This window comes from Camelina sativa, chromosome 16, assembly GCF_030686135.1.
Source record: "Camelina sativa cultivar CO46 ecotype springtype chromosome 16, ASM3068613v1".
Classification (NCBI taxonomy): domain Eukaryota; kingdom Viridiplantae; phylum Streptophyta; class Magnoliopsida; order Brassicales; family Brassicaceae; genus Camelina; species Camelina sativa.
Window position 1 is genome coordinate 2,153,196 of NC_141895.1, and position 12,057 is coordinate 2,165,252.

The following is a 12,057-nucleotide window of genomic DNA, read 5'->3' on the forward strand; positions in this document are numbered from 1 at the left end:
CCAATAAGACACGCTACGTGTCACACGTTTTGGTTGGATAATAAATAAATAACTTTTTTTTTCCCAATTTCTTCTTCCAAAATTTCTTCTCTCTCTTCTCTCTCTTCTCTCTCGACGGAACCGGCTAACCTCAAATCCATAGAGATCAATCGATTCACCGGCGAGCGCTTGCCGATTGTACCAAGATCGTCTCCAGATCTTCTCGACAACAGCCATCTTCTTCACTCAAATTCGCGAATCCTAGTGTCACTTCTTCTCTCTCAAGGAGCAACCCAAAGATGTTGTTATTACTTCCGAGACTACTTCCGAGAAAGCCTCTCCGTCTCCTGCTCCTGCTACTGCTCCTGCCACGAACTTTAGACCCGTCACTCGCCGTATGTCTGCAGATCTGGGTTCTCCGGCCTCTGTTATCCTGTGGCTTGTTCTCTATTCTTTTGAGATTTTTTTTTTTTTTTTTTTTATCAGTCAGATAGATTAGATGAGATGAATCATGACTACATAATATCTCCATGAAGCTGCAGGTTGAAAGGTACGACTTACTACTTTCCCCAACTTGCAGCATGTAGTACACTAGTACTAAAACACACATATCTCTTACATATTGGTGTGTGTGTTATTCTTTAACCGACAACTGTTAGCTTGTTGAGAACATACTTTGACGTTTCTTATTTTCTTGTGAAAGTTGTAATTCCATGTAGAAAAGAGCAAAGAGCAAGGCGCTGTCAAAAGACTTGTCTCATCTTGCGGCTGTGCCAGGTTTGTAGTTCATGTCTCTGCTTTGTGTTTTTGTGACCTGTAGTTTCATGAATTAACACTGCAGGATGTACAAGGATGGTAGCATCGTTCCATTAGATGGTTCTTTTGGTTATGCTGCAAACTTTCACACATGCTGGGATATGGTTTCAAGTGATGTTCATATGGTAGCATCATTCCATTAGTTTCAAGTGATGTTCATATGAGGTTTTGATTTTTGTGTTTCTTCTTAGTATTTATTTAACTCAACTGTTATACATTGCAGGGTTCTTCTCTTCTTCTTAGACGATCTCTCAATCAAGAATCCAATCCTTATTTAACTCGACGGTTTTTTTTTTTTTTTTTTTTTTTAACTAAGTTTTAAGGTCTTAGAGATCATCTAGTTTGTGCAATGATTCATTCATCTGGGTATGTGAACACTGGACTTAATGAAAATAGATCAAAAGCTGTCTACGGAAAGTCAAACCATTCCGTTTAGATACACTACAAAGTCTGTAGGGTTTCTCCAGAACTTCAAGTCGTTGTTAGTGAACCTGCTGTTCTCAGAACTGAGGTTTGTTGTCATTGTCTTCCTTTCACGTTTATGAAAATGTGTCAATTTAATTGTGTATTAAGCAATTGGGTTGTTGTTTTATTATATGTTTGCAAAATTTGTCTTTTTGGTTTCAGATTGTGAGGCAATTGTGAGCTTATATCAGGAAGAACAACCTCCAAGACCCGAGTAACAAGCGGAAGATCATCTATGATGATGCATTGCGTGTGGTTTTTGAGACTGACTGCACTGACATGTTCAAAATGAATAAAGCGCAGAGAGTTCTCAAGGAACGATTTCAGGAGATTGCAGACAAAAAAGGAATCAAGCTTAGTGTACATAAAGTGAAGGCTTTGCTTTTTACATTCTATCAAGATCCTCTGTATTAAAATCAGTTTTTTTCTTGAAGATCTTTCCTGCTGGTCAAAACCAGTGATCTGTATATTGTACACAAGGGGAATAGCAACTAAAGCTCAATAGCACCTTAGTGAACTACAAGGGCTCTACCGCTCGGGTCCCTCAACCGAGAGCCCCTCCTCGCTACGATCCACCCTTTCTCTAGCCCTCTACTCAACCGCTTTAGCTGGCCCGCTTCTGAATGATCAGAAGTAGCAGATTCAATCTGTGAATCCCGTCTAGAGCTCCTCACACTGTCCGCATCATCATCAACGGTAAACGGATCAGATTTTAAGAGCTTCAAAATACATACAATACCCTAAGGAGTGAGGGATGTACCTTTTGAAAAGGGACTGATATGTAAAGAACCCTAAAAATCTATTCAAGAACACAAAACCGAAGCAAAATAATCAAATCAGCTTGCAATGGACGAGGCGACTGTAAATATACAATTTCTGTATATGTGCTGATTTATACCTTAAGTATCATTTTTAGGTTACTTAAAACATACACTCACAGTCGATTGCCATGTCGTGTTAATTGTCGATCACATTCACATCATCTATGATCTACCACATCATTTTAAAAAAGTGAAATTCATTTTGCCTCAATGGCTTTCATATTTTTGTTTTAAATTTACAAACGTTTCTTAGATATTAATTACCAGTAGTTTTTTTTTTCCAATTATCTATGTTTCAGAAAAGAAATTTGTACTTGGTAATTTTAATATTATATTTTTTTCTTTCTTTCTAGAAATCGAATTATCGAACTAATTAAACAATATAGGCTCTATCAAGATCCTTAGTAGTACTAGTAACACAATTATTTTTTATTTTAGTTCGATAAATAATTATTTCGGCTAACTAGAACATGTCCATAACATAAGCCGTGAACTATAGTTTACAATTTTATGGACCATTAAAAGTTTTTTTTTTTTGGGGACTAAATTGTTATTAAAATGATGAGATATGGGTCCGAAAATTAAATCAATCATTTTGTTTGGTAATTATGATTATTATTTGAATTCTCAAGTTTCTTTCGTTTATGAATTAAATAACATTTTAAAACCTGGAAACTCAATTTGAATCTTGAGTATAGGGACATTATATTGACAACGTTGGACCAACACAAACACGAGAATATCTGGGAGTTCTCGAGACCTGTTATTGTTTTTTCCTTCTTGAGACCATTTTCGCCATGTTTTTAGTGAGAGTGAATTATTTGAAATCTGAGGAGAATATAGTCCACCACATGCCGTTTTCTCTAGTTTAGAATACTTAATTTCGTTTCTTTAGATATATATATATATATATATATATAGGAGGAAGTACAAAGGACCAAAAAGAGTGAAAAGTCGTAATTACCTAAAAAGCAAGGGAAAAAGTGAAAATTGGCAGAGAGGGTTCGAACAACAACTAAAAGCTTACAAAGAGACAATGAATAAAATACCCATTATACAGCGTTTGACGACGATCGCTTGTTGTGGGTTTCGTAGTTTTAGCCACACTTGTAATGCTTCTTGAGAGATTGATCAGTAATAGGCATAGAGCGCCCACAAGAACCCGCAAGGCGGCGAGCATCTTTCTTTTGCGCAGGGTCTTTAATGTACTTACACATACATGGTCCTGGCGTTGTCAGTCTATCACAACATTTACTCCACGTGGCGCTAGCACGATTCGTGATGGTTTCCATGCATAAACGAAGTGCTTCTTTGCAATAAGCGCGCGTCGGATCTGGGAATGATGTCAAGACTAGGACCAAGGCGATGGACGTCAATGGGATGATCTTCATTTTCTGAACTTATTAAATTAATTAATTAGTACAATGTCTCCAAATCTGTTGTATGTTTCCATCTAGGTCTTTATATAGAAAATTGGAGTCAGCACTGAAAAGCATGGGGCTGAGAAGTAGGAAACGATCCCCCCAAAGAAAAAAAAAAGAGGAGGAGGTTTTATTTGATACCAATTTAATAGATCGGGTATTTTTATTCTAACCAAAAAGTATTAGATATTAAACGTTTAAATAAAAATAAAATGTGATTTTTTTTAAGGAATTTTCCCGTAATTTAATTAATTAATTAATAGGTTTATATGTGGTAATGATAATGGTAATATACGATTTGTTAAAAGAATATGTATACATTTTGGGGAAGCAAATTGGAAGTTCTTTTTCTTTTCTTTTTAGTATAATAATAATAATAATAGTATAAGGACAAATATTTAAATTTTGCGTAGGACCATTGATAACGTTGGACCAACACAAATACGAGAATATATCTGGGAGTTCTGGAGACCTGTTATATTCTCCTCTTTAGACCATCCATTTTGGCCATGTTTTTTTTTGTAGGGGTGAAGTGAAATCCGAAGAGAATAATAGTCCACCACATGACGTTTTCTCTAGTTTATTTCGTTTCTTTAGATGTATAGAAGAAAGTACAAAGGACCAGAAAGAGTGAAAAATCCTAATTAATTACCTAAAAAGCAAGGGGGGAAAAGTGTGAAAAGTGGGAGAGATGGTTTCATAAAGAAAGAAGAAGAGTTGGAACAACAACTTAAAAACGCTTACAAAGAGACAAGGAATAAATACCCAATAAACAACGTTTGACGAGGATCGCTTGTTGTGGGTTTCGTAGTTTTAGCCACACTTGTAATGCTTCTTGAGAGATTGATCATCAATAGGCATAGGCTTCCCACAAGAACCCGCAAGGCGGCGAGCATCTTTCTTTTGCGCAGGGTCTTTAATGTACTTACATACACATGGTCCTGGCGTAATCAGTGTATCACAACATCTTCTCTACGTGGCTTTATCATTAGATGCGATGGTTAAGCATAAACGAAGTGATTCTTTGCAATAAGCGCGCGTCGGATCCGGGAATGATGTCAAGAGTAGAACCAAGGCGATGGACATCAATGGAATGATCTTCATTTTCTAGACTAATTAATTAATTAGTATGTCGTCAAATATGTTTTGCAAATATGTTGTATGTTTTCGAGCTAGGTCTTTACTTATATAGAAAATTGGAATCAGAAGCATGTGGCTGTACTGAGAAGTATGCCCCCAAAAGATTAAAAAAAAAAAAGGAGGGTGTTCAATTGTTTATTCTATTTTTACAACGCAATTAATTTATATTCAAAACAGATTAGAGATTAGTTCGAAAAAAAACAATTGCATATATAGGAAGGGATGATGGATTTTTCTTTTAAATATAGTAATTATTTAATTTCCTAGTGCAAAATACATGCATCTTAATTTGCTAAGCAATTCAACGTGATTGAACGTCATGCCAAAAAAAAAAAAAAAAAACTAGAAATTGAACTTAAAAAAAAAAAGCTCCGAGTGTTTGGCCGAATCATATATAATCCCTTTATTTAATTAGGCTCAAGTTGAATAAGAGTAATTTAATAAATAGGTTTATATATGCCGTAATGGTAATGGTAATATACGATTTGTTAAAAGAATATATATATATATATATATATATATATATATATATATTTACATTTTGGGGAAGCAAATTAGAAGTTCTTTTTTTTTTTTTAGTATGATAAGAATCTCTCTCTCTCTCTGTTTCTTTCATCATTTAGTAGGAGGAAAGTATAACCGATGGAGGAGATAAGAAGACCTTTTCTTCTACCTTCTTTCCGATCACTCCCAACCAGGCACAGATCTAAATTGCTGCAGCATATGCAAGGGTTTTGTGATTTACTTTGGTCTTTGGATTTGTCTAGTTATATATAGACATGGAACCATATAAAAACCCTAAATTTTTTTTTTCAGACCGATTGATTGATTTGATTGGGTCAAAGTTTTGATTTTTTTTTTGTTCTTTCTTTGGTTGGTTGGATGCAAAATTAGTTATGGTCGGAGAGGAACGGGTTTCTTCAACTCGGGCAATCCCAAGAAGCAGATTAGAGATCTTCAAAAAGTTATAGACTTATTAAACAAGGTACAATAATGTTGTTTCATACTATGTCGGTATTGTATTTTTTTTTATTGAAATTTAAAATATAATATCTTATATGATACGAGAAATTTTTTCTCAACTTGTACTAAAGAGATGACACTTAGCTTATTATATTTTTAATACCTGTATTTTTTTTGGTTTGGATCTAATTAATTACAAGGCCATAAAATAAAAAAAAAAACAGTCTACATTTCCTTCATCCCATTTTTAATCAAAAACATATGCAGCCTCCAAGAATCTAAAGCTAACTTATATCAGTTTGTGTTTAATTAAATTAAATTAAATTTATACCAACATTAAATTAAATTTATAAGTTTGAATTCTTGGGTTTAATTTCTGTGTTTGAATCTTATATAATTTTCACGGCACAAACAGAATCAAATTTAAGTAAAATAATGGGTAGGTATTATTAAAGTAAATTAGTTTAAATCTTTTAAAATTTGTTTATATAAAATTAAAAATTTGAGCTTACTTTCTGGAAAATTACGTAAGATTTTAAGATGTTTTTGATCTAATTCTTTAATTATATTGTTTGATTCACACTTATTATTTCAAACGTCATAGTATTTTGGAATAACATAAAATTTATAAGTTTTTATATTAGGAATTTCAGAATAAATTATGAACATAATCAGTTATTTTTTTATTTGAAATAATACCATCATTTTATGCATTGCCTTATACCTACTATTTCTTCAATTTTCATTTTTGTTTATATTACTTCTCATTTTTAACTTATTATTTTGAAACACTTGCGAATTTATTCTCATTAATATTTGATTTCAATCCCTTCTTCTTCTTAAAGGCTCAAACATTCTATAAAGTTTAGTTTTCTAAAAACAACCTATTACCATACAAATGCATCCTCGATTCAATATCCAACGAACAACAAAACACCGGTAACAATAGTATTGTTGTTCGGATCATCCATTTTTGGGAAGTTCCTAACTTTAGAAAAAATATTATCTTACTAAGTCTTGAATATTTTTTCCAAAAATGTAAATTATTTTAACTATTTTCATATTTTGATGATTTATGCACTCATTTTAAAATATTTATAAAAGAAAAAAAATTCAGGTATATGTGATTTTTAAAAGAATTTTAATATAAAAGGGGCATTTTCAAAAATACCCCATTTTCCATGTCCCTTTTTAAAAATACCCCTTTATGTTGACCATTTCTAAAACTACCCCTATTTATGTACAAAATAACCAAAATACTCTTTCTTTGAATGACGACAAGAATGTACAATCACCAAAATCAAAAAAATTTCCCGCCAAAAATGAAAAATTTTCCCGCCAAAATCGAAAAAATTTCCTGCCAAAAAATAATTTTTCCCGCCAAATTTTTTAAATTTATACATTTTAAAAACCTTGTAAACGTTTTTAAAAACCTTGTAAATTCGTTTACAAGGTATTTAAAAACCTTTTAAAACCCGTATAAAAACCTTTTAAAGTCAGATTTTTAGAGTAAGAGTTGAAAGAAACCTTACTATATTATATCGTCTAATAATAAAGTAAAGTTATCTTTTGGAAAGCTCCAAAAGATTATCATTTATTGCTCTCTTCTTTCAAAAGTGTTATTTTTTTCTTTTAATTTTTAGTGTAACAAATTTATTCAATTGAATTTACATAATAAAATTTTCGCTTAACAAATAATCGATGATTAAATAGTTTAAGGATATAAGTTTATAATATATATATTTTGGTTGTATAGGATAATATCGAGTAATAATTGGTTATTTTATCACCACACTTTAATACAAATAATTCACATGATCTTGATATTACATTATTTTATTTCATTTTCAATCCATTTAAATTAAACTAAAGTATATTTTACTATATAATATCTAAATAACTAAATGAGAATTGAATATATTTTTTTGATAAAAAGATAATTGTATATATTTCTGTTTAAAGAGAGAAGTGAATATATATATATATATATTTGAATTCATGATTTGATTAGCTAAGATGCCCGTTCATAGATCTATATTTATAATATATAACTCTTGAATATATATTGAAAACAATAGAAAATTTTAGTTATTAATTCACAATAATGTATTTTTATAAACCTGACAAAATTTTTTATTAACCTTTCTATTCTATCACATCAATCTCATATGTTGTACTAACTCTCATTTTTGTAATTTATTATTTATAGTAATACAATGAGTGATAAACAATAGTATTTAGAAATATTACATATATAAGAAAATATATTAATATGTAATGATTGCATATCTATAACTCTCACAAAGTTTATGTGATTCCTATAACAATGAAATATTCTCTCTGTTTTAATTTAGTTGTTTGATTTAGGTTTTCAAATAAAAAAATTGGTGAATATTCCAGTTTTCTCCCTGCTGTTTTAAAGTTTTGACCAATTAAATATTTATAAAATATATTAATATAGGGTAAAACAGACAATTTAATAGTTTTTTTAATAAGTGTGAGAAAACCTTAAACTGACAAGTAAAAAACCGGAGAAGGTATAAATTACACTTACTTAATTGATATAAAGATTAGTGTATTTATTATCCAATTATATAATAAATTTTCCATATGCTTTTAACTACAATTTCTCTTATAAATAGAAAAATACACATTTTACTAATCCTCATATTTCAAATATTAATAATATTTTTATTTAATTTATATTATCTTAACTCACGATCTCCAAAATTACAAAAAAAATATATAAAAAAACAATGTAAACTAAATCCGTGCATAACACGGAATAACTACTAGTATATATATACATATATGGCTATTTGAAAATCCAATTTTTTTTAGAGCAAAGTCTTTTTATACTGGTTAGTATATTGTGTCTGCCTTTCTCAATAATGGTACACTACGGTCGGTCATTTCTCTCAGTCGATTGAAGATCATGCGAAAGATGAGAAATACTACCTGGACATGGCTGCAGACACATCCAGAGAGCTTGAGGCACTTGGCAAATCCGTGTTGGAATCCACAAAAATGTGTACGACCCCATCTTTATTTTACTTGCTCTGTACAAAGCTGTGTAGCAATGTTTGATCTACTACTATACCTCATCTACTGATTTTTTTTCATTCAATTCATTCTTTCATGTAAAACTACTTCAGTTCTTTTGTCAGCTAAGGACAGAGCTCGTCTTGGTATTAGATACCATGCCGGTTGGATGATGGTTCTTCGATATGAAGTGAGAGCATTTTTATATATAATTTTTTTTTTTTTTTTTTTCCACATATATATGTTTCTCGTTAAATGGATTCTGAGTGTGCTTGTTTGGCTATCTTATCAATCACCTCCTTTTTGTTTCTTTTTTTTACACAGGTGGAGTACGTCCAAAGACTCCTTAAAAAACAGATTGAAGCACTGCAGGATGCAGAGTTTTTCACCGCCCAAAAGACTAGAAGAAGGCTATCTTGTTTTTGTTCTTTTAACTTTTCAATCTCTTTTTTTATATAATCTTTTTCTATCTTTTTTTTTGTTTTATACTAACCCCCCAATCCATAGATCAATAATGTATGAATGGTTTGATGAATTATTTCCTATAATAATCTATAATATGCCAAGTTGTTGCTGCTTATTTACTGTTTGCGTCGTTCTCTCTCTCTCTCAAAATTTCTTCTTGACTTGGATAAAGCCGATACATTTAAATCATATTATATTAGTAGAGGGAATCAATAGATTGGTCCTTTCTTATTCTCCATCATATTGTGTGTTAAGATCGAAACTGTGAATCTTTCTTTCTTAACCAATCGATACTCTGTTACAGCTTGCTCTCTACTTAGAGCATCACTAATTGCTGCAAGTAATCTCTGATAACATCAGCCTACTCATCTACTGTGCACTCTTCCTCATCGACTAGTGGACTCGTCTTCTTCTTCATCATCTCAGAGTAGTTTATGATAATAATAATAGCAGAAAATTAGGAGTAAATTCAGGATTGACTTGTATAATAATTTTACTTTAAGAAGCAACCAAAATTAGAAAGCAATTCTTGGTGATTCACTAAAAACGCCGTCGTTTAGTGGTTCCAGCATTGGAATTCACACCATCCCGCCACATCGCCTACCGATCTCACTGACGGCCAAAATTGACAAAAAAACCCTAATTTTCATTTTGCGGCTCTGTTTCCACACACAAAACCTCCGACTCTGGCGATTTTTATGGGTTCAAGTAAGTTTCCTCATTTCTTCTTCATCTGATGATACTTGTTCTCACTCACTCAGTGTCTGCCTTCAGTTAGCTTTCTTTGTTTCCGGTTAGGAGTTGTGTGTGTGTAAAAAAAGACAAGAACTTGGAACTGCTTTTCTAGTTTGAGAAATTGTCATATTTTGTTAGGTTTCGAGTTTCCGCTCTGACAATCCTGTTTCCTCCTCCAACTGTATTATTAGGTTGCAAGTGTTGTTAAAAAAACAAAAGATGGATTTGATCAGCAATCTACCAAACCCTCTAATCTCCCACATCTTGTCTTTCCTTCCAACGAAAGAAGCAGCTTCAACATCTGTTCTCTCGAAGAAATGGCGTTACTTGTTCGCGTTTGTAACAAATCTTGATTTTGATGACTCCGACTATGAGAACGATGTAGGAAGAAGCGATGCTGAAATCAGTACAAGTTTTATGGGGTTTGTGGACAGAGTGTTGGCTTTGCAAGGGAATCTTACCGTGAACAGATTCTCTCTAGACTGTAGTAATTTTGATATTGATCTTGATCGTGTCACTGGTTGGATATTAAATGTGTTGGGACGCGGTGTATCAGATCTTGATCTAAGCCTCTTGGAGTATACCTTGCCTTGCGAGATCTTTGTGAGTAAGACGCTGGTTAAGCTGAAATTAGGACCAGGAGAGGATCTCTGTCTCACCATTGATAGGAAAGATGTTTTTCTTCCAAAGCTTAAGACTCTCTATCTTGATTCTGTTGTGGTTGAAGAGCGTGGTTTTGGGTTTGTTAAGCTTCTCTCTGGCTGTCCTGTGCTCGAGGAACTAGTTCTGATGAATATAGGGTGGGAGTATTGGAAGTTTTGCACTGTGTCTCTCAAATCTCTCAAGACGCTGACGTTTTTCCGTGAGGAGGAGTACACTGATGAGAATCCAAAGAGCGTGTCGTTTGTTACTCCAAATCTTGTTTACCTAGAGTACTCTGACGCTGTTGCGGGACAGTATCCTAAAGTGAACTTTAGTTCGCTTGTTGAAGCTCATATCGGTCTTCGACTGACTGATGATCAGAGTGCAGATGCAAACGTTTCAGAAGACGACTATTTCCCGGAAGATGATGAGGGAAGACAGATGACCGTTAATGCAACAGATTTTTTCAAGGGAATTAGCAGTGTTCAGATCCTTTACTTATCTGCCAAAGCTATTGAGGTTTGTATTTTTCAATCCCATTGGTTGGTTTATCTCGAGTTGATGATGATCACAAGTGAGTGATGAGATAGTTCTTGATTCATTTTTTGGTTTCAGGTACTTACTTTCTGCTGTGAGCCAATCCCGGTATTCAACAACCTGATTCAGTTAACGATTGAGAGTCACTCGGAAGTTGGATGGGATTCACTGCCAGGTCTACTCAAGAATTGTCCAAATCTCGAAACCCTTGTTTTAAAGGTATAGAACCAAACCCATTAAAGCATATCTTTGTTTATCAGTCACATGAAAACAAATACAACTTAACTATGAAACTACTTCTTCAGCGTCTTATCCACAAGTATAACAAGGCATGTGGGAACGTGTGCTGTTGTAAACGTCCGAAGCATCCTTCTTGCCTTTCATCTTCTCCGGTGAAGGTGCTAAAGATTTTTCTGTTTGATGACAACGATGAAGAAGACGGGTCAGAAATACTGCAGATTAGGTATTTCTTGGAGAAAATGCCGCGTCTTGAACAGTTGATTGTGTACTACAATACGTCGTATGACCCTGCTGTGTTAAACTTATCCAAGAAGCTTCAGAAGGTTCCTAAAGTAGCTTCACCAAAGTGCAAGATCCAGGTAGTCTCTGAGAATCTTAGTTTGTCATGCACTGTTCCTTCTTTCTTAACAACGAAATGGTCTGCTCTTCCTCCCGAAGAAGAACATCGCTGGCCTGAGTCTCCTCCTCCTACCGAGATAAAAGATCCCATGCTTATGTATTGTTCTTCCCCAGAAGACGAAGATTACTGGTTCAACTAGGCTTTGATCTAAACTCAAAGCAATTAAAGATTTCCTCTGTTTCTGTCTTTTTGTACTTTTGCACTCTCTAGCTCTTGTCTTTTTTGAAACTGAGAATGTTAAAACTTTATGTGATGTTTGTTTCCCCCTTATTCTGTGGTGTTAAAACTGTTTGTTCCAACTTCCAAACATGCTTGCACGTGGCTTATTCTGTGGTGTGAACGCATATATATCTTTAGATTTTTCTACTGGTCCTTAACAAGATCATACGAC

At 33.2% G+C, this 12,057-nt stretch overlaps 3 protein-coding genes, 1 long non-coding RNA gene and 1 pseudogene across 10 annotated transcripts; 3 read left to right on the forward strand and 2 right to left on the reverse strand.

The window, feature by feature from the left end:
- Window positions 1–77: 77 nt before the first annotated feature.
- Window positions 78–2,111, forward strand: LOC104749396 (uncharacterized). Of its 4 annotated transcripts, none has more exons than XR_015584224.1 (6): window positions 78–374; window positions 466–529; window positions 683–756; window positions 821–920; window positions 1,019–1,306; window positions 1,423–2,111. It is a non-coding gene; the product is annotated as an uncharacterized LOC104749396 (long non-coding RNA). The 4 variants fall into 4 exon arrangements; XR_015584226.1 differs by having other exon boundaries at window positions 79–374; window positions 699–756; XR_015584223.1 differs by lacking the exon at window positions 78–374 and having other exon boundaries at window positions 382–529.
- A 1,067-nt stretch (window positions 2,112–3,178) lies between these two features.
- On the reverse strand, window positions 3,179–3,472 carry LOC104749397 (uncharacterized). Its single transcript, XM_010471016.1, has one exon. The coding sequence runs from the start codon at window positions 3,470–3,472 to the stop codon at window positions 3,179–3,181; it is 294 nt and encodes a 97-aa protein (XP_010469318.1).
- Window positions 3,473–4,315: 843 nt separating this feature from the next.
- LOC104753258 (non-specific lipid-transfer protein 2-like) lies at window positions 4,316–4,606 on the reverse strand (annotated as a pseudogene).
- A 578-nt stretch (window positions 4,607–5,184) lies between these two features.
- Window positions 5,185–9,227, forward strand: LOC104749398 (uncharacterized). Of its 4 annotated transcripts, none has more exons than XM_087491012.1 (5): window positions 5,185–5,340; window positions 5,537–5,627; window positions 8,528–8,636; window positions 8,761–8,837; window positions 8,972–9,227. In XM_087491012.1, exons 1-5 carry the CDS (start codon window positions 5,285–5,287, stop codon window positions 9,104–9,106), a joined length of 468 nt encoding a protein of 155 aa, XP_087347138.1. In that variant the 5' UTR covers window positions 5,185–5,284; the 3' UTR covers window positions 9,107–9,227. The 4 variants fall into 4 exon arrangements, with proteins under 4 accessions (XP_087347138.1, XP_087347139.1, XP_087347136.1 ...); XM_087491013.1 differs by having other exon boundaries at window positions 5,194–5,340; window positions 8,773–8,837; XM_087491010.1 differs by having other exon boundaries at window positions 5,222–5,373.
- Window positions 9,221–11,992, forward strand: LOC104749399 (F-box/LRR-repeat protein At3g59200-like). Its single transcript, XM_010471022.3, has 4 exons — window positions 9,221–9,820; window positions 10,039–11,008; window positions 11,105–11,245; window positions 11,332–11,992. Exons 2-4 carry the CDS (start codon window positions 10,067–10,069, stop codon window positions 11,803–11,805), a joined length of 1,557 nt encoding a protein of 518 aa, XP_010469324.2. The 5' UTR covers window positions 9,221–9,820; window positions 10,039–10,066; the 3' UTR covers window positions 11,806–11,992.
- The last annotated feature ends 65 nt before the right edge of the window (window positions 11,993–12,057 follow it).